General features: G+C 41.3%; 1 protein-coding gene across 1 annotated transcript; it reads left to right on the forward strand.

The window, feature by feature from the left end:
* The first annotated feature begins 388 nt into the window (after positions 1-388).
* Positions 389-19332, forward strand: wnt10a (wingless-type MMTV integration site family, member 10a). The gene is made up of 4 exons (XM_076104103.1): positions 389-450; positions 2116-2381; positions 7945-8318; positions 18772-19332. The coding sequence occupies exons 1-4, from the start codon at positions 389-391 to the stop codon at positions 19330-19332; spliced, it is 1263 nt and encodes a 420-aa protein (XP_075960218.1).
* The last annotated feature ends 434 nt before the right edge of the window (positions 19333-19766 follow it).

Raw genomic sequence — 19766 nt, forward strand, 5'->3', positions numbered from 1 at the left:
TTTGGAGCGCCTATCTCGGTTCAGCCGACCCGTCTCAGATGTTACATCAATGCAAAAGCCTCGGCGGAAATACCGGGATGTGTACGGATGTGTATGCGAAAGACCACGCTGACTTTTTCCTTCAAGTCGTTGCAACCTCCTCCATTCAGCAAGTTGAGGGGTGGATGAAACTTTTTTTGTGAATGAGTATCCTGCCGCTGGCTGGCACATCTGGACGTCGTCGGAGCTGTCAAGTCCATCGCCAACGTTGAACCGGACCTGACCTGACCCCGCTCTTCTCTTTCGTCCTCCCTAAAGTTTAAGGCGGAATACTGGACTTTAAACTCTTGTCTCTTTATTTTGAAAACTTTTTTCCATCTTATTTATTTTCAAAAGTACGAGGAACAAAATGGAACACTCGATCCTCAGAATAACGTGCATCTTGGTGGTTATCTGTCTCTTGGATAAAAGGTGAGTTGAGTTTAATAAGGAATAAATTCGCACAAAAACAAAAGTTAATCCCTGTGTTGGTTTATTACACTAAAAGGCATCTCTGTTTTTTTTTTATTTCATGAAAATGGGTTTAACAACTGTATTTATGTATCTAGGTATCTATTTTCATCATAGCCTCATTTATTAGTTTCTGTGAATTAAATAATGATGTATTGAAACAACATTAATGTCAGCTTTCCTTCTCAAAGCAAAATGTTAATTACCCTCACTATCTTGGCCAATATATAAAAACATAAACTAAAGAAGGAAACATTTGTCTATTTTTTACAAGGTTACACCAATTGCCTGCCTCCCAGGCACCACTCATTCCCGAACAATGTTGCCAATCATTAAACAGTTGCCCTTTGCAAAGATAGTTGTTGAAACAGGTCTACTCTCAAAACACAACAGGTAGGAACAAAAACTGAAATTGACACAATGCCACCTAGAAAATAAGGCACCACTATATGCAAATGAGCAACATTTGATGTCACGACATGTTTTGCTTTAGCTTGTAATTATACTCCAAAACTACTGGTTGCTTTTTTCAGTCAGAAAGATTTTTAAATATTTTTTTTCTTTTGTTAAAGAGGCTCACAGAAAGGAAACTTGCAGTTACACATGTTGAAGAAACTCTGGAAAGAAAAGTTTCTACAGCTGTGTGAGTGCCTCTGTGTGTGTCACCGTACACTCCTCCCTACACCTGGGTATTTGTGTGTGCATGTCTGGCTGTGCAAGCATGTGTGCACACAGATGTGGATGTCTGCGTGTGTGCCCACCGCCATACATGGTCTTGATTTGTGTGTCTCAATCATACAAACACTGTGACACACAACCTGTGTTTTACTTGTAATGATAATGAAAAGACAAAGCTGGGCACCTTTCAGCTCTCAAGCCATCATTAGCGCAGCCTGTGTTTTCCTTGTTACTGCTCTTACTGTTTCTCTGTGAAGTAGAAAAGGGCTTTGACCTCTGTCAGCTGAATTACTGTTGTTCACATGATTGATCTCCAACAGAAGCAGCAGACAGTTGACTACAGAGACACACATCGCAGCTACAAAGCCATTGCATTTGCTTGTCAACTGATTTCCTGAGGTGCTTTTACAGTACGAGGGGTAAATTGCTTTTTCCCTGCTGTGTATCTAAAACTCTTACTAGAAATATTGGATACATGCCAACGAGTGGATACTGTTTCCTCACTCCCCACTTCAACTCATGCACAGCATCAAAGTGAAGATCAGGATACAAAACCTGAATGTGGCCTAAATTGACACAAAGTACAGTGCGTTGCAGCTTTCAGCGTAGGCATTTCAACCGCATGTCATAGTCTTAGCTCTCTTTTTATATTGCTGACAACTTTGCATGATCATAAAGTGAATCAATCTGAAAAACAAATACATAGATATATGAGTACATTTCAAACACCAGCAAGTGTTGATCAACCCACAGTATGTGTAATATTGAGGTTTTACACTGGGTACCATCAAGTCAGGGCGACTGTTTGGTACTGTGGGAACTGACTGCTGTGGCACCCAAGGACCAACAGAAACCCTACTTGTCCCAAGTACACTTTTGTGAGCAAGCAAAAGATGTATTAGTTGAACTTTTGTCTTGTCAATAACCTGGCCTGTGTGCTCCATGCAGGGTAGACTCCAATGAAATCTTGGGTCTGAAGCTTCCCAACATCGACCCGATCCTGAATGCCAACACGGTGTGTCTCACACTGCCAGGTTTGACGCGGCGCCAGCTGGAGGTGTGCATGAGGAACCCTGACGTGACAGCTTCAGCGATCCAGGGAATCCAGATTGCCATCCACGAGTGCCAGCACCAGTTCAGAGGACACCGCTGGAACTGCTCCAGCCTGGAGACTAGGAACAAAATACCCTACGACAGCATCGTCTTTAAAAGAGGTCAGTTTTATGGTCACGTTTCAGTTCACAGTCTGCTTTTCTTGTAACCATTTTTGTATCTCTTCCATCAAACATTTGAATCGCAGCACTTGGAAAGCAAGATGATGTCGATTTTAAAAGTTATAAAATGCACAAGTCTCATTTGAGAAAAATTAAGAGACATCTTTACGGCAATGGGGGCGGGATGTCAACTCAAAGTGCCTGTTGAAAAAAACAACAATGAAGTACAGTTCAAAAGTTTATTCTTCAAACGGGCTGTGGTTTCATCCTCAAACACACTTTGATAGAACACCTTGAAAGGATGGGCTTAGAAAGATTAGTTTCCACAAAAATACACGTCCTAAACAAGCATTGGTGTAATATTATTCTCCAAACACACTCATCATGCAATTATTGAATGTTATCTTACAAGTATGATGTCCTCTAAATTGTGAAGTTATTTCTAGTGACTAGCAGACTGGTATCTATACTTTCTACCCTTTACTGTATCTACTCAATAGATAGTACAAAAGAACAAGTAACATCAAAAGCAGTTAGTCACCTCAAGATTACCAAACATCATGCAGATCACTTTTCTATGACGGTTTGTAGAGCTTGGAGCTTTGAGAGTAAGCCACAAAGGATGAAAGAGGATCTCTTCAGTTGGGACGCTCTTCAGATGGACTCATTCGGGTTATTGACTGGAAAAGGCATCGGTTTCTTAATAGCCAGAGCACCTGGATGGATGAACAGCGCACAATAGTTGATAGTTGAGTCTTGAGTTTGTTTTCAATATGGCCACATGAGGAACAAGATAGTGCTCGAAGCTGAGTTATTTATAGATCCAAATCTTTAATAATGACTGACAAATAAGGCTCTATGTTAGCAAATTAATTTTCACTGAAAAGACCCTGACATGTTGAGATGAAGTGCATCACAGTGCTCTAATGGCGCTTTTTGCATTTTATATTAATGTATTGCATTGCAGTGCATTGGCTTTGGCACGACGAAATCTATTTGTTAATTTACATTTGGAGTTTTTAGAGTATAAAAAAAAGTATGCCAAGTATAAAAAAGTGAAGTATGTCACTAGATTGTTGATGGAATTCCCCATCATAAAAAAAACCCCGAACTGATTAAATGTGTCAGATATTACCTGGAGGGGTGTTGCGTTAATTTAATCTGTGTGCAAATACAATCATGAAGCCTACGTTTTATAACCCTCACTAAGGACTTTATTCCCTGTCATCTCTGTGTATTGTAGAAAAAAAACTTATTAACTATAACTACAGTTTGCTCACACACCTCTGGTCCTACTTTCACTCCTCACTGACTCATTGGATGGCTGTTTGTCATTATTAGTACAGGCAGTTGCTGGTTGTCTGGCATCCCTGGTTTGCCTCGGGCGCAGAAACTCTAAACCACTGACATAAACAACCTCTTTAATTGGATGATTCATCTGTTACAAGTTGATGCGTTCACAAAATCTCCACAGAAGCTATAAGAAATGGATGTAAGTTAGCGTGCTGCAGCCATTGTTGCGTGCAGCTGCAAAGAGGCAGTGCTGTCATTGACACAGAGTTGCAGACATGAATAAAATGGAACTGTGGAGAATAACACATATTTTAAATGTAACTACCCACAAACAAAATATAGGAAAGGCAAAGTATACCAAACTGGTATTTTGCTTTTTAAATAATATACTATAGCAACAAATGCATCTATTTTTACACTATAAAACAAAACCTTTCCTGTAGAATGAGATACAAATGAAATATTTGGGGAATTGGAACATCGCCTGTTCCAATATTCTTACAGAACTTTCTCAAATCTTCTGATTAGTTGCAAAGTGTTGGAGTTGTCTATCAGGGGCTCCGTATCTCAATGTTTATTTGGTGTCTAAGCTTTACTACATCAGATGCTGCTCTGATCCTCTCTGGCTCTGCCACGTATCTTGCTGCTGATTGATTCTGATAACTTTTATGGGCTCGTGTTCATTCCTGTTTAGCTTGCATCGAAAACTAGGTTAAAGAGGACGTCGGGCAAATCATGGATAGACAGAAATAGGAGAATCTCTCTCTGTCTTTCTCCCTCTTTTTCTCTGTCACTGTGTCTGTGTCCTCCCTCGCTGGGCTGCTCCTAATGCTTTTACTTCCCTTGCCAGTGCAAGTGCTTGTGAATTTGCTCTCAGCACTTTCCCAACTCTCCGCGGCAGAAGCATAAACCTGTTTAGTCGGTTTCTGTAACACAAAGTGACAGTTCCCTTTGAATCTTTAATTCATTTTGTCACTTTCTCAACCATCAGTTCAGCCGGGCGTGTCGCAGCCGATAAATTATTTGTTGGATTGATTTGTTCCCAGTCTTCCGGGGGCCTGGGTTGCAGAGCCCGACTCAGAGCAGGGCAAGAGCTAAAACAGGCTTTCTATGTATAAGGATGTGCCTAAGTGCCAACCCTTTCACTTCCCCCACCTTGTGCGAGTATAGGTGTTAGGGTGGATGGGGGCAGATTGTGAGTTAGTTTGTCAAATTATCTATGTGTTAGTGTGAGTGTGTGTGCATCTTCTTTTTTTTTTGCTGATATAAAATCAAATTCATAATTGCCCCTAATCACACGTTGAACTTTAAACCTGCTATAATAATAATATTCTTTTATCATAACGACCGATCAAATGTCTACTCGACTATGACTATGAATCTGTTTTTAGCAAACAAAGCTTTAATAAACCCACTGTGGGTTAGGGATAGGGTTAGCATACAAGACAAGACACACTACAGACAAAGTTAGCGACAATAGCTTGTGAACATAGTGGGCATATAGCCTCCAAAGAGCCAGATATTTCCCTCAAGAGTCGGTGGAGACCAAAAACTGAGCTAAAAGGAGAGTGAATATTGGATTTACATTCATCAGGTGGACATAAATATGACTCTAAGTGAATGCTAATGTTGCTCCATATATGCTGTATATGTTAATAAGGACATTTTTGCTAACACTGTCGTCATATCAACCTAAAAGTGTTGTGTATATAGCGTGTAAAGTAATGCAGTTTGTGTGCAGCTGGAGACACTGTGGGTAATGTTGCCAGCTTGTTGAAATGAGGATCAGAATCAGCTTCCTTGCTAGCTGAAAATCAACCGGCATCTGGTCGGCTCACTTTCGGCTCACAAGTCCAAGTTGTTATTCAGTGCTTCAGACTGAAAACATCCCTGCGTTGAAACAGCCCGACATTAAAACAGCGCAGAAGGCTGCCTTGGTGGGGGGCTTGTTTAAGGCCTGCAGGTTAATGCGACGCCTTGCCAAATTACATTGAGTTGAGCCTTTTCAACTTTTTTCACGGACGACCCTGCGTTGTTTTGCCACAGCCCCCTGTATTGACCGACTGGCCCCATTCAAATAAAAGGGCTTTGGTTTCTGTCTTTTTTTACACTGTGTTGCTAGTACTTGCAAACCCACAGTACAGTTGTATGGGAGAACTACAGACTGTCACTTGCTCCGTGGATGAATTTCTCGTTTACTCGTAATTGCGCTGCCTCCGACTTTGTATGTGCCCAGTGTCAAGAAAGACAAACAAGTCCAGCATGACAGCGAACGTGTCAAACTTTACATCATACCTCAAAATATTATGAAGTTTACTTCAATATACAAATAAGGAAACACATCAAACAGTGCTAAAAGGGTAAGTTCCAGTTAATAGCCTTTTATTCGACTCCAACAAGCAGCCTGAATCATTTTTGATTTGTGCTATAAACCCCTAAGTGGTTTCTTTTCATGTTTTCTTTACAAGTTTCCATACACAAGTAAGTAACTGCCAGTGGGGCTGCTTTTATAGAACCTGAGGGCACCATGCTTACAGGCAGTAAGATGAGATCTAACAACAAACACTGGAGAGTGTACGAGTGCAAGCGCTGTTTTCGCACTTCATTCTTCAATATTCATGGATTCCACAATTTGAAAAAGTTTTTTTCTTTGTTCCAGAAATATATTAACATGGAGGATGAATGTGTACAGTATGTTTGTTTGTATTGCCAGTGCGTGTGTGTAAGAGAAGAGCACTGTAACATTAGTCTTTGGAATTACAGATCAGTTGTGGTGGAGTTGAACTCATTACATGTGCCGCGTGCAAGTTAGACTTGCTGTCCAGGAGAAAGGGATGTGTTTAACCGTTAAGGCAAAAGCAGTCGCACGTCGTATGGAGAGATTATATGGACACAGCCATTTAACCACCTCCTCTTCCAGCAGTGGTCCGTCTAAGCCATGGAAGTGATTACAAGGCAAAAGCTGCGGTGTGGCATAATCAGCCTCTCTAACCTAAACACATGCACGTAGAGTAACACATAGTTTGATCCCAAACCTTCATTTTAAGATATTGAATTACAAAAAAATACAATTATCTGAGATCATCAGATGCTTCTCAGTCAGAGAAGAAGAGAATAGAAAAGATCTTTCAAAAGTGCATCGATAATAGTTGGAGAAAGCTGGACTGAGGGAGCCAGCGGAAATGTTTAGTGGTGCAGCACAACAGATTAATTGAGTTAGTTAATCTTGGTAGACAGCAATAAATTGCATTGCCACATATCTTGTACATAAGAAGGAGACACAGCTTTGTACTGTGTCTTAGTCCTCTGTGAGTCCTCTGATGGGAGTGGTGGGGGTCTGTTAATGTTCAGATGGCCCACAGAGACAAAGTACGCAAGTGTTTGGAACACTTAATTGCTATTGTCCCAGATGTTTCCCCAGGTTTTATGAGTCTTGGCATATGTGCATATAGTGTAAACGTGTGAATAAACTATTTTGTGTATCTTTATCGAAATAGAGGAAGCTCTTTTACGACGGCATTACTGAATGTGTATGAAACAAAGCGTGCGAACTCACAAATGGGACAGATGTTGCTAACAGAAGTAAAAAATGTCTTTGTCTCGCTCATTTAGCTGTTGTTGAACTGAGTTTTAGTGCTAGGAAAATCACTTTGCATCTGAAAGTTGTATCCAGCAGTTTTACAACAGAACTTTAAAATTAAATAGTTTTGTTGCTATTTCTGATGCCGTTTCAGTTAAAAATAGAAAATGTGACACGACTAAAAAGCACTTGTAAACAGCGCCTTAGTAATCTGGATTTGGATTGTTATCAAATTTCATCCTTCATCGACTTGGTAATCCTCTCATTTCACCTGACAGGTTCATGACACACTCACACTGGTATTTTGTGCCTGCAGGTTATTGAAAATTTGTTGACATTTTACATAAACTCAATTTTGTTTAAAACAACATTTTAAGCCTCTACAGCGGCTTCTTAAAAGAAACATATCACATAGTTGAATACATTATATTTGCGTGTGTTTCTTGTGTCATTCTGAACCTTGCATTGAAGCACAGTCTCAGTTAAGTGAGTTTAAATTCCATCTTCCTCTTGGTAACCATTTTAACTGAAAACATGTCTTGTGTTTCAACACGTTCTCTTCGACAAAATATCCCAGACTTTCCTTTCCCAAACTCGGATTCCTGACTGTGACAGTTCTTATAACCCTCTACTTCCACATGAGGCATAACACCACTATAACACCACTGTCCTGTCCTTTCCCCCCCACAGGTTTCAGAGAGAGTGCTTTTGCGTATGCCATCGCAGCAGCAGGCGTCGTGCACGCCGTGGCCAATGCTTGCTCCATGGGCAAACTAAAGGCGTGCAGCTGTGACGAGAAACGTCGTGGGGACGAGGAGGCCTTTCGCATCAAACTGCACCGCTTGCAACTGGAGGCCATCCATCGGGGGAAGGGTATGGTACACGGCGTCATGGAGCACTTCCCCGCCGACCTGCCGGGACCCCAGGACTCCTGGGAGTGGGGCGGCTGCAGTCCCGATGTGGAATTCGGTGAGAAGTTCTCGAGGGACTTCTTGGATGCCCGCGAAACCTACAAGGACATCCATGCCCGCATGAGGCTGCACAATAATAGAGTTGGGAGACAGGTGAGTTGGGAGGGGATGGTGAGAGGATGTGGCTGTTTGTGTGCATGTGTTTCTCCGAAGATTTTGGGAATTCTATGCAGGGAAGGTTTAATGAAAGATGCAATCCAGCTGCATTATTGCAATTGTAGGATCAGGTCTTTTTGGAGCTTGACCCATATACCTGGGACTGAAGGTCAAGCCTTTGCTGTTGTAATTGTGACAGTTAAATGACACAAGTTAATGAAACCAAATCACTTAAGGGCTCCTTTAAATTGAAAATAATCCAGTGTGAGAAGGTAGTTTGTGCAAAAACAATATTCAGATATTACCATTATGTCACCACAAATCAACTTGTGTAGGCCTGCATTACATTTAAAATTGACGAGGTTAAATTAGGTTGACCCCAACCCTGCTGTGCTTTATGTAACTATTCAAATAATTTTAGGTTAGAAGATGATAATAACACATCCCTATAGAGGTTTCTGCCTTGGGCAATGGGAGAAAAGAGATGTAAATGACAGTGATAAGCCTTGATGACACAGCAGCGCTGTGGTGGAACAGAGACAAGAAGCGACCGTAAATTGCTCATTGTTCCCCGTTTCCTCTTGAGTAATTTGGGCCTGTATCTCTCCATCAGTTTACTTCTGGTTTCCTTGATTATGCAGACAAAACACTGTGGACAACAAATGTGGAGCGCGTCAGCCGAACTTGACTGGCCTCCCTGCAGCAGCTGTGATGGTAGAAATAGTTATAGATGTAGAGCTGGTGACTTAAATTCCAGTCAGTGCTGTGGACTTGGAAGTATAAACTTTGGATGGGGGGCTGATATGACATGAGTAGTAATGAGTTCATGAGCCAAGGAAAGAGGGTAATTTGTCTTTTGGGACCTTGTCATTTTGTGTGGATGTAGTAAGGTTAAGAAACGTGGTAACAGGCAGGGTCACAGTGTGGCCTCATGTATGTTGTGTTTACTCTACATATTGAGGCCACATTCTTGCCAATAATTGATGGATGAAGGCAAACTTACAAACTGTTCCACATCTAAAACAGGTTTGTCTTTGCTTGTTAGCTTGCCCTTTTGAGGCAGTGTATCCTGTCAAAATGCCCTTGAGCGTTTGAAACCTCTGTTCTTGTGCGTAAGTGTGGAATTGAGTCACTAACATGTGAATAATGCAAAATAATGGGTTAAACACCAACCTTCACTCGCTGTAAATGCTGCCCCTCAAAACGCAAGACCTTAGTTTTACAATGGCATGCGGAGATGGTCATATATCATCGTCACTGACTGCTGACTTTACATAATACCCTTTTACTAAGACACGAAGACACAGACACCAATTAGCCTATTAGCCTCACATTCGTATATGATAGGCATAACCTCAATTACATTTGAAAAGTGAAGATTACAGAGATCTGTATACTGCATTTTGAAAAATTCACCGAATAATTTGGATATTGCAGAGAGTCAAAATGAAGCTGATGCTTCTCTTCTGTTTTGGCTGAGACTGTATGGTAGTATAATGGCTTAATGCCTGCAATATGAAATACAAAAGACAGAGGGATGTGTTGTCAATTGAAAGAAAAGCCAACTTTACCTGTAGATGTTACCGGAAGCGACAAAGAAGTTAATTTGGGTGCTGTACTTTATTATATGGGACATTTTTAAGAACCCGATGACATTTAAAGCCAAACTGCAGTAAATCATGTAACATTAAAAACAAGTTTATCAAAGCAATCCAGTTACACCATTTGGCAGGTGGAGTGACCTGAGGCAATTCTGAATATGTAATCACACACTTTTGAACTTTGAAAAGACAAACAGTGGCTCAAAGAAAACTAATTAAAAAAACGAATTAAAACTGGCACTACTTTGCCTTATTTTAATCCACAGGTTAAAAAGGACAGGACATAGAGGAGACTCCCCACTGTGCTGTTGAAGTTACAAAATAAGCTTAATGGATGTTGTTCACAATAGAGGTATACAAGGAGGGGACGATGTGAGCTTTCAGTACAATATCAAATCAGTATCAAATGAGTGTTTACGTGGAGATGCTTAAAGGGCTGGCTTGTTACACCTCAACACAGGCTGGAGATCAGTGCTTGAATAGGTGTAATGTACAGAGGTAGTTCCTCTATATAAAGAGGGAAGAGAGGAGAAAGAGTATCATAAAGAAAGAAGGCACTGAAGGACGAAGAAGATAAGGGAGAGACACAGAACACATTTAGAATGAGTCATTGCAGAGCTTTTAAACTTTAAAATGCCATGCACCTTGATGACTGCAAATGCTATGGAAAGAAAAAAACTTGGAGCTTGGAACACACACACACACACACACAGAGACACACACACACACACACACACACCCACACAGACGACCCCTAGAATCAAACAAAAAACACTGACAGGTGGGACTTCAAAATAATGCCTACCCTTCCCGTATCTCTTTCCTCCCACCGACCCGACACTACCACCACCTCCCCTCCCTCCGCCCCGCTCCTCCCCTCCATCCCCTGCCCCACTCCCCCTTTTCAGAGAAGTAGTCTTTAGGCAGAGGAATGCGGTGGTTTTTTAGTGGGGTGTGCATGTCGCCTCATGCCCACCCCAGGGTTCTCACGACGTTCCGTCTTGTTTTTAGCCCTAATTAGTGGCTGCTGGCAGTTTGGAAACAGATGTTTAAAACCCTGCAAAAGATTTTAGACTTCAAACACCGGGGCGGAAAGTAGAAAGAGATTCGCCCTTCCTTCCCTCCTCTCTTCCCCCACTGCCGCTCTACCTCCTCCAACTTCTCTCCAGCAGGGCTGATTACAGAAATAATACTGAGCACTAAGGAGGCGCAAGATATTAATGCGGAGGGCAGGTTTATTCACATATGATGTCAGCATATCACTAACGCCATAAATAGGTGATGTTCAAACTTTACCAGCTGCTTGTTAACATTTGAAAAAAAGAAAATATATATATATATACATATTTAAATACATTTCATACATCTACATTGTTAGATAAATCCCCTCCCAACAACTTTGCTAACCTAGTATTTATGGCGTCTTATGAATATGAATTGATAGTTTTCAAGAAGTCTGAATTCGCAGATGCGCAGTTCAGCCCTCCATGTTGCAGTGAACCAAAATAAACTACTGTTCAGTAGTTAATAAGGTTTTAAAGGCCTGACTACATGTTTGAAGTGGCTGCTTGTAACATGGCAACACTTAACCGGAGCAGTAAATTTGATTGCCAAGATATTTTTTTTCTCTTCCTTTCCTGAGCGTTCTACTCCATCGTTTAGTGAGCACACCTCAAAACAAACGCTTGGCACGCTTTCCTGTGTTCATGTTGTACAGCTTAGAGCCGTGCAGAGGTTCTGTTGAATCCTGTCTGTACATTAGGCAGGTGGAGACAGTGCTGTCTCTGCAACAGTCTGCCATGTTACTGGCAAGCGTGGTCTGGTAATTACAATTCACCATCAGGGCCTGACTTCAGGGGAGTAAGGAAATATGGTATCCCCCTTTTCACTATTATCTATAAGAAGCTGATGTTTCAGGCAATTGAAGACCTTTTCTGTGAGTCAAGGCACAGCATTGCTTCACCAGAGCATTGAATATATATAGAAGTGATTTAAACCATAATGAATCGAGAGCAGCACCCCCCTCTTGAGCCAAACCAGCAATAGTATGACTCCAAGGATCCTTTTATGCCTAATTTAACCCTTGAGCGATGACAAACAGCTCTGCAGAGCCCATTCACGTAAAATCATTGACTCAGAACCCACACGAAAAGAAAAGTGTGTTTGATCAAAAATAGCAACATTAGTTCGCCCTTGGTCCTGTGCTCTTCAGAGGCCATTTCATATCATCCGTGGTGTGCAGTACATTCCAGCGTCCTGACAGTACAGCGGCAGAGCATTTGCTCTGACCCATCCCGCACTGTACACACACCAACACACACACACACACATACAATCATGTGCATATGTACATGCCTCTCACACACTCACACGTAAATATATACACGGACAAAAATGCTTCGTAGTAAAAGCTCAGCAGGTGGAAGTGCTTATGCTGGTAATAACATTTTACAAGAGTCTCTAAGTAAGAGCTGTGGACATTGTGTGCAATTAACAGTGAGTAAATACTACTACACACACACACAGACACAAACAGAGACATTATAATGTAGTCCTCACTGTATACTGTAGATATGCTTTTGCTCAGTAATTGCATGGCATTGTGTTTGCATGTGTGCGTGTGTATTTGTCTGCGTACGCTTAACTGTTCTTTTGAAGCAAGGCGTTTGATTTGTTTAAAGTGATGTCTGGGCTTAATGTGCTGCTGTGGGATTTGTTTGTGTGCTTTGATATCGCCGTGGCTCTCTGCTTGGCTTTAAAGACCATTTAGCAGATTGTCTTTGAACTGAAGAAACACAAGGCAGCATGCCTGTTTATCAGCAGGAAGGGTCGACTGTGGGACACAAAGACATTAGATTAGGATTTTCCCAAAAAGCGGTTCGTGGTGATGACACACGGATTGGCCAACGATTAAATTCAATGCGCCCAACAAAACAGGGAATAAGACATATATTATACATGTACTGGTACAGTGCAGCTGGTTATGACAACATGGTGAATATTTACTTAGTAAGTCTTATAATGCAAGAAGTTTTGATTATCAATTTGGATTAAAATTGAGAACAAAATTAAAGCATTTTACACTAAATAACACAGTTTTATAGACTTCTTATGTTGCCTTTTTTTTTTAAAACAGATTGAAAGATTATACAAGGATGGGATCACATATTTGACAGCAAGGAATATTTCTGGTGTGGTGTTCCGCATTATTGTTGGTACAAGCACAGAGAGAGAGCAAATTGCTCAATTCTTCACTGGCTGTTTCCTCCCTCCATCAAAGATTGGTGGTGTTTTGTGTATTTTGCTACAGGACTTTCCCTCGACAAAGAAAATAAACTATGCTTTAAGTCACCCTTCATTACTACTGAGCCAGTATTGACATAACCAAATCTTGATATTTGGTCCAGCTCCAGAAAATTTGCTTCATAAATATTCACTTTTGCTACAGGGAATGTGTTAAACGTGTGCAAAATGGTTCATTGACACATACTGCACTTTTGTATTCATTTAACATGAGACAAAAAAAAGCAGAAAATGGTGTTGATTGGCTACAACGTGACCTGCGACTTCATCATGTCGTAAGACAAAAACAAACACACAAAGACAGGACAATGTGTGAGAGTACAGTTGTCCTAGTTGTCAAATAATTGAAACTATTGTGGTTTAATTCTGGCTCGGTCACCCTTTCTTTCTCTGCTCTTGTTTTATGGCTTTTGATTCTTCCTCTCTAGTGAAGCCAAAGCATCAGATTGTGGTACCCAGGCCTGACACCAGCTCTGATCTTTGGTTTACTTTGTCCGCTCCTCTTCATTGCACGGTAGTCTGCTCTCTAAATCCAGTGTGCTGCACTTTTCCCCGGTCTACTGTAATATGTAGCCTGCTGTCCTAATCTGCCACCAACATGTTGTATTTGATCTCTGTCTGGGGTTGTTTTATAGAAGCCTCTGTCTTACTCTCTAAGCCAATTAAAACGTGCCAGATGTTTGTTTCTAACTGTGGTCCGACCGCCATTGACTTTGAAGCAATTACATCCCTCAGTGTATGTGCAATGTAAGCCAAAGGACTGCAGTGGGACATATACTGTATCATTGTCACTTGTTTTATCTTTAAAACATTAGCTCTTTTCCTTGTTTGACATGGTAACCTATTTCATTCTTCTCAAACTTTACATGAACATGCATCACATAGCTGATAGTGTGTTATGAAAAGTGTTCGTTTCAAGCAGGCTTTTTATTGCTTCGTCTTGCTTTATCAAGTTGTGTGAGACATACGATATTGGTATATATTTCCGTGTCACACTGCCCAGACAATCACAGCTGATGACAGGTTAGATTGGATTGCTGATTACAATGTGATATCGCTAACAGCAGCAGGGCATGATGACTGAGCCTCGATAGAGTGTCAGCTAGACGGACAGGCGATTTGTTCTGCTCACGCAGACCCTCACACACACAAACAGCGTTTGTGGATCAGGCGGTGTAGGGAGAGCAAAGAAATCACCCAAGATCACCTCCTCCCCCTGTCGTGATCTTTTCCTCTCTCTCTCCCTCTCCCCTCCCTTTACCTCCACATATACTGTACACCCCCCTTCAGCTCCACCCAGCCCCTCCGCCAGCCCTAGTGTCCTCAGAGGTAATTCTAAAGATCTTCCCCTTTTTCTGCTCCAGTCAAGTTAGATACCGTAAACACAGACCAAGGAACGGTCAGACATAGCCCCCAGGTACAGATGGGAAGGAACAGGAAGGAAACAGAAAATCCCAAACATTTCACCTAATCATCTATAAAACTATTTGAAGAGTGATAGGTATTTCATTATGTTAAATCAGTAAAGACTAAAAAACATATGTTTTTTGTGACTCTCATCTTCTAACCCTGAATGAATGATCTAAGCTCACTTCTCCAATTCATTTCTAAGTTATTAGATCAAAAACAATGTCATGCATTTGAGCTTTCAATTATTTTGACACTGAAAACACATTTAAAATGTAATATATCATTTCCAATAGATTAAGATAAATCAGGTGCTCATTTGTTAATGTTTTTCTTTTTCTCCTCTTGTACAAAACATACTCAACTAGTGTTTCGCAGCTCTTTTGTCAGATGGATCAGCACTTCACATGTCATACTGACAGACCACTTTTAATATGGCAAGAGCAGAGAGCTTCCATATTTCCTGTTTATTACCTGTTGAGGATTTGGATTGTACCTCTTTGCCTTTCAACTACACGTGAAAAGAATATTTGACGTACTTGTCACCCAGAGTTATTTTCTTTTGATGAGGTTTTCGGAGCCTGCAAACTTGTATTAAGCTCTGCCAAGTCAGAGGACAGGGTGTGCAGCATGCCTTGTGTGTTTACCGAATGAATCCACCCTAAAACAGAACTCACAGATGTTATTCCTTTGATGCTGAATTATGTAAATTTTTAAATGCTGTGGTATTATGTCTAGAAAGTTCTTGCAGGCCTCGCCAATCGGTAACAGGTTGTGTCTTATAGAATAAAGCAAAGTTTTAGGATGCAGCATTATCCATTTATTTCCACATAAGGCATTACATTAGTTATTCTAAAACCTGCACCCCTTAGGCCTAGTTACAGTATCTGCCACTAATATCTACCTGTTTGTATTTGTGGTTGCTGTTAGTGCAAACTTCCCCATATCCAATAAAGAACACAATAGAGCTGCTAAGGTTGGCTAAACCAGTGTACACACAGTGGGGAAATATGTATTATTATTATCATTATACAGTACAGTAGATGTCTTAGTTGTCTATTGTTACTGTTGTTACACTACCTGTAGCTCCAAAAAATGTATTTTGTGAATGATATGCTGCTTGGACTTGGAAATAACGCTCTGTTGCTACAGGCTACTAGTGAAACTAGGTAGCCTTACGCGCTAACAATTTAATGTTACGTTAGATCTGCAAGCTGTTGAATCTATTCCATGTGGACAAATCCAAAGGCTTTCTAGGCTATGGTTGGACAATCACTGTTCAGAGGAGGGTCGATTTCATTTTGCTGCAATTCATTGTAAACATTAGGTACAGAAGTCAGACATGCTGCAGCCTACTACTGGAGGCATCACTGTTTTAGTGAGAACATTTCCATATGTTGCTTCCAGGAAACCCCGAGGAAACTTTTTCTCTACTCCGATACACATAAAAATAAAATAAAAAAGTCATGCTGCTGTGGTCCATAATCTCCCAGAAAAATGTGGCTTTTTATTTTTTCCCCTCCCAAAATATGACAGAATGTCATTAGAAATAACACTTTACTTGTCTGCTTTTTCTGTTGTTTTACTGTCCTTTGAAACCCCTATTCTGCTGTGTGAATGTACCTTCAAAGCAATGTGGATGCAATTATGACTTAGGTCAGTTGGTCCCTTTAAGGTTTAAGTGGGTTGGAGAGTTTTATGATTACAGACTTTGCTGTGTGTTTAAGGCCAGCGCGTTTGTGATTCTGGGGTTGCCTCTGCCCTAGAAACTGAACCAAACGCTGCAATCTGAACTCAGTGCAAGTGCTGTTTGAGCTGTTATAATGTTGTTTACTATAAAGTCGTACAGCCTCTCCTCACCACGGAGCACAGCTTCTTTAAATGTTGTCAACACTCCCAATAACAGTAGACCCATGTTTATCCAAAATGCATGCTTCTTGAAAAGATTTTGTATTATTTCGTGTAATTGTTATAACACAACACTGGAATGATTTAAAGCTGCAGCAGCAATGTTCCAATCAATTCATTTTCTTACAACATTACTGGCAGATTTGATGAGTGATAGTAACATAATCCTATCTTTTTTTTGTTTAAATAATCTAACCCAAACTCTATGAACACATTTACCCTGCCTTTCATTTTTTTGTATTTTAATTATATTTTATAACTTTTCTTTTGGACTGCGACTGATCAACTTTGTGACAAACAAAAGTGTTTTTTTGCTTCTCTTTTTTCATTCTTCATTCCAAACAGATGAGTCAAGTAGCTCTATTTATCACTGTTTCATTCTCTCATCCACCTCTCCACTCATCCATGCTCCAGAACAAGGAAACATGATTAATGTTTCCTTTTTCGTTTTTACTCTGCATGGTTTGCTCAATTGGGAACCCACAGCACAGCATGCAATGGAGCCTCAGAGCACGCAAGCCCTCAACAACTTGTTCTAGCAAAAAGAAGTAGGACTAGTGAAGTACCTGATTTTTGGCAGCCGCCCCGAATTGACCCTGAATTTATAGAAGTGGGGAACAGGATTGTCACACTCAATAGATATATATCATAGATCTCTCCCATCACTATTTTTCCCTCTATCCTTCCGTTCCTACTGCTGCTTATCTAATGGATGAGATCCTAGTTTAATAACGGAAGGGGGTTGGACTATCTGATTTCTTAACAAGGGAAATAATCCGTTTGATCCGCATCCTGGAGTTTCATGTTCTGAAGGAAAAGCAAGAGGAGACTACAGGATTATTCCTGCACACACACATACGTTCAACCGTAGGCACATACAGGAAGTATCACACACAAGCATGAACATACGGTAGAGGTTTCATGCTTACACGTACACAGACACAAAGACTACACTCCTGTACTCATCTCTTTAAATTGGTCACAACTGTGGTTCGCCATCTCTGTCTCATTCTTGGCGGATGATAGAGAGCGTGTGGGTGACAGTCATGTTTTGTGTGTGCGTGTGTGTGTGTGTGGAGATTAGCATTATTGCTAGCACATGTGTTGAACTATGCAAGTGTCCAGCATGTGTGTGTGTGTGTGTATGCGTGTGTGTGTGTTGATAGGGGTGGCAACAGCAGCAGCATCTGTCAGTACTCTGGGTGGCCTGAGTGTTCCTGTTGGTAATTGGATCTTAAAGTTTAGAACAGGTGATGACTGACAAGCATACGCAGACACACACACACACACACGCACACATAAATACATACACATGGCCTTGAGGAAATATCATCGGGATGGACAGGATTCAAGCCATGTGGGATGTACCTGTGTGTGTGTGTGTGTGTGTGTGTGTACTGGATAGGTATTGCAGTGGTCATCTTGCTCTGATTGAATATTTTGTTTTCATGCTGGTTCATTTATTCATATATACTAGACACAGAACCTTGAATCGTTCCCCGGGAGTTCCTCAGCAGCCCACTGCTCCCAATTGTCTGGGGATGGGTTAAATGCAGAGGCTACATTTCATATATATTTGCAATGTTTAATGACGATGATAATAAAGTTTACTTCAGTTTAGTTTTTTATATAGACATCCGCAACATCTTTTTAGACCTTTGTAGTACTTTGCTAGAACAGGGCCTATAGCAAAAGCAGTTTGATGAACCACTCTGTTATGTATACAGCATTAAAACTATAAGTGAAAATATAATAATAGAAATACTTTAGTGCTCCAATGTGCCACTACATGTGTGTCATGCAGAGTCATTATTTGATGCCAAAAAATGAATAATGACACTACTGTCTGTTTGGGAAATGCCTGCATCCGTCGGTGTTATTTGATATCAGTATGTTTGCCAACAGGCTCAGAGTCAGACCACCTGGCTTGTTAAATGCGGGACCAATATTCCTTCAGGGAACTATGTGTCATTCACTATACTGTGGAGTGCTTAAAAGAACAAACAAATTCCCCCCAAAAAAAATCAAGTTTGAATTATGACATGCAGTCTGCAACAGCCTGTATATATTAAACTTCAAAGGTAGCAAGTAATCAAGGAAGCCATTAATCCTTCTCCTTTTCTTTCTTCTCACCTCCTCCATCCCCCTCCTCTACATCCTCGCCTCTGCTCACTTCCTCACTCCATCCCACTCTCTCTTTTTTGTCTGTCTCCATCTGTGTTTTTTCGCAGGTGGTGCTCGACCACATGAGAAGGAAATGCAAGTGCCACGGGACGTCGGGGAGCTGCCAGCTGAAAACCTGCTGGCAGGTCACCCCAGAGTTCCGGGTGGTGGGCTCAATCCTCAAAGAGCGCTTCCACATCGCCACGCTCATCAAGGCTCACAACCGAAACACCGGACAGCTCGACCACTCCAATCACAACAACAACCACCACAACCACCACAACCATCACAACCACCACAACCACCACCACCACCATCATCAGAACAACCACCACAATCACAACCACCATTCACATCGGCGGCGGCCAAGCGTCAACGAACTGGTCTACTTTGAAAAGTCCCCAGATTTCTGCGAGCGGGACCTGGGGTCGGACTCGACAGGAACGCAGGGTCGGATCTGCAACAAGACCAGCCCCGGCATGGACAACTGTGAGAGTCTGTGCTGCGGGAGAGGCCACAACATCCTGCAGCAGACGCGGAGCGAACGCTGCAACTGCAAGTTTCATTGGTGCTGCTATGTGGTGTGCGAAGAATGCAGGATAACAGAGTGGGTCAGTGTCTGTAAATGAAGAAACACACTAAAAGACTGTACACACGAAAGAAAACAAAGAAAAAGAGACCCTTTTGAAAATCAAGACTATTAATTTGAAAGGGGAATATGACTGTAATATATGTGCCCCATACCTTTTCGCGGTGGACTGCTGTTTTCCAGAAGAGCGAGGACAGAGTGTGAAGCGATTGAGCAAGCTGAGAGATAGATGTGCATGTTGGTTAAGAGTGTGCACATGCAGGGTTTGTCTAAAGCTGCCACAACTCAGAGAGCTTGGATGTCTTCCCCTTGCGATAAAGGAACATAGTTATATCGTTTAACTATCTGAAAGCTCTGAATCTGAAATCTGGGCTCAAAAAACAACAAAATATTGTTGCGTCATCAGCATATGTTGACATACAGCTGCGTAATATTCAGGTGAGCAAAGAGGAAGTTGAGAGTAAGCAGTAGATT

Source organism: Anarhichas minor, unplaced genomic scaffold (assembly GCF_050575085.1).
Source record: "Anarhichas minor isolate MPS153535 unplaced genomic scaffold, ASM5057508v1 ptg000004l, whole genome shotgun sequence".
Taxonomy (NCBI): Eukaryota; Metazoa; Chordata; class Actinopteri; order Perciformes; family Anarhichadidae; genus Anarhichas; species Anarhichas minor.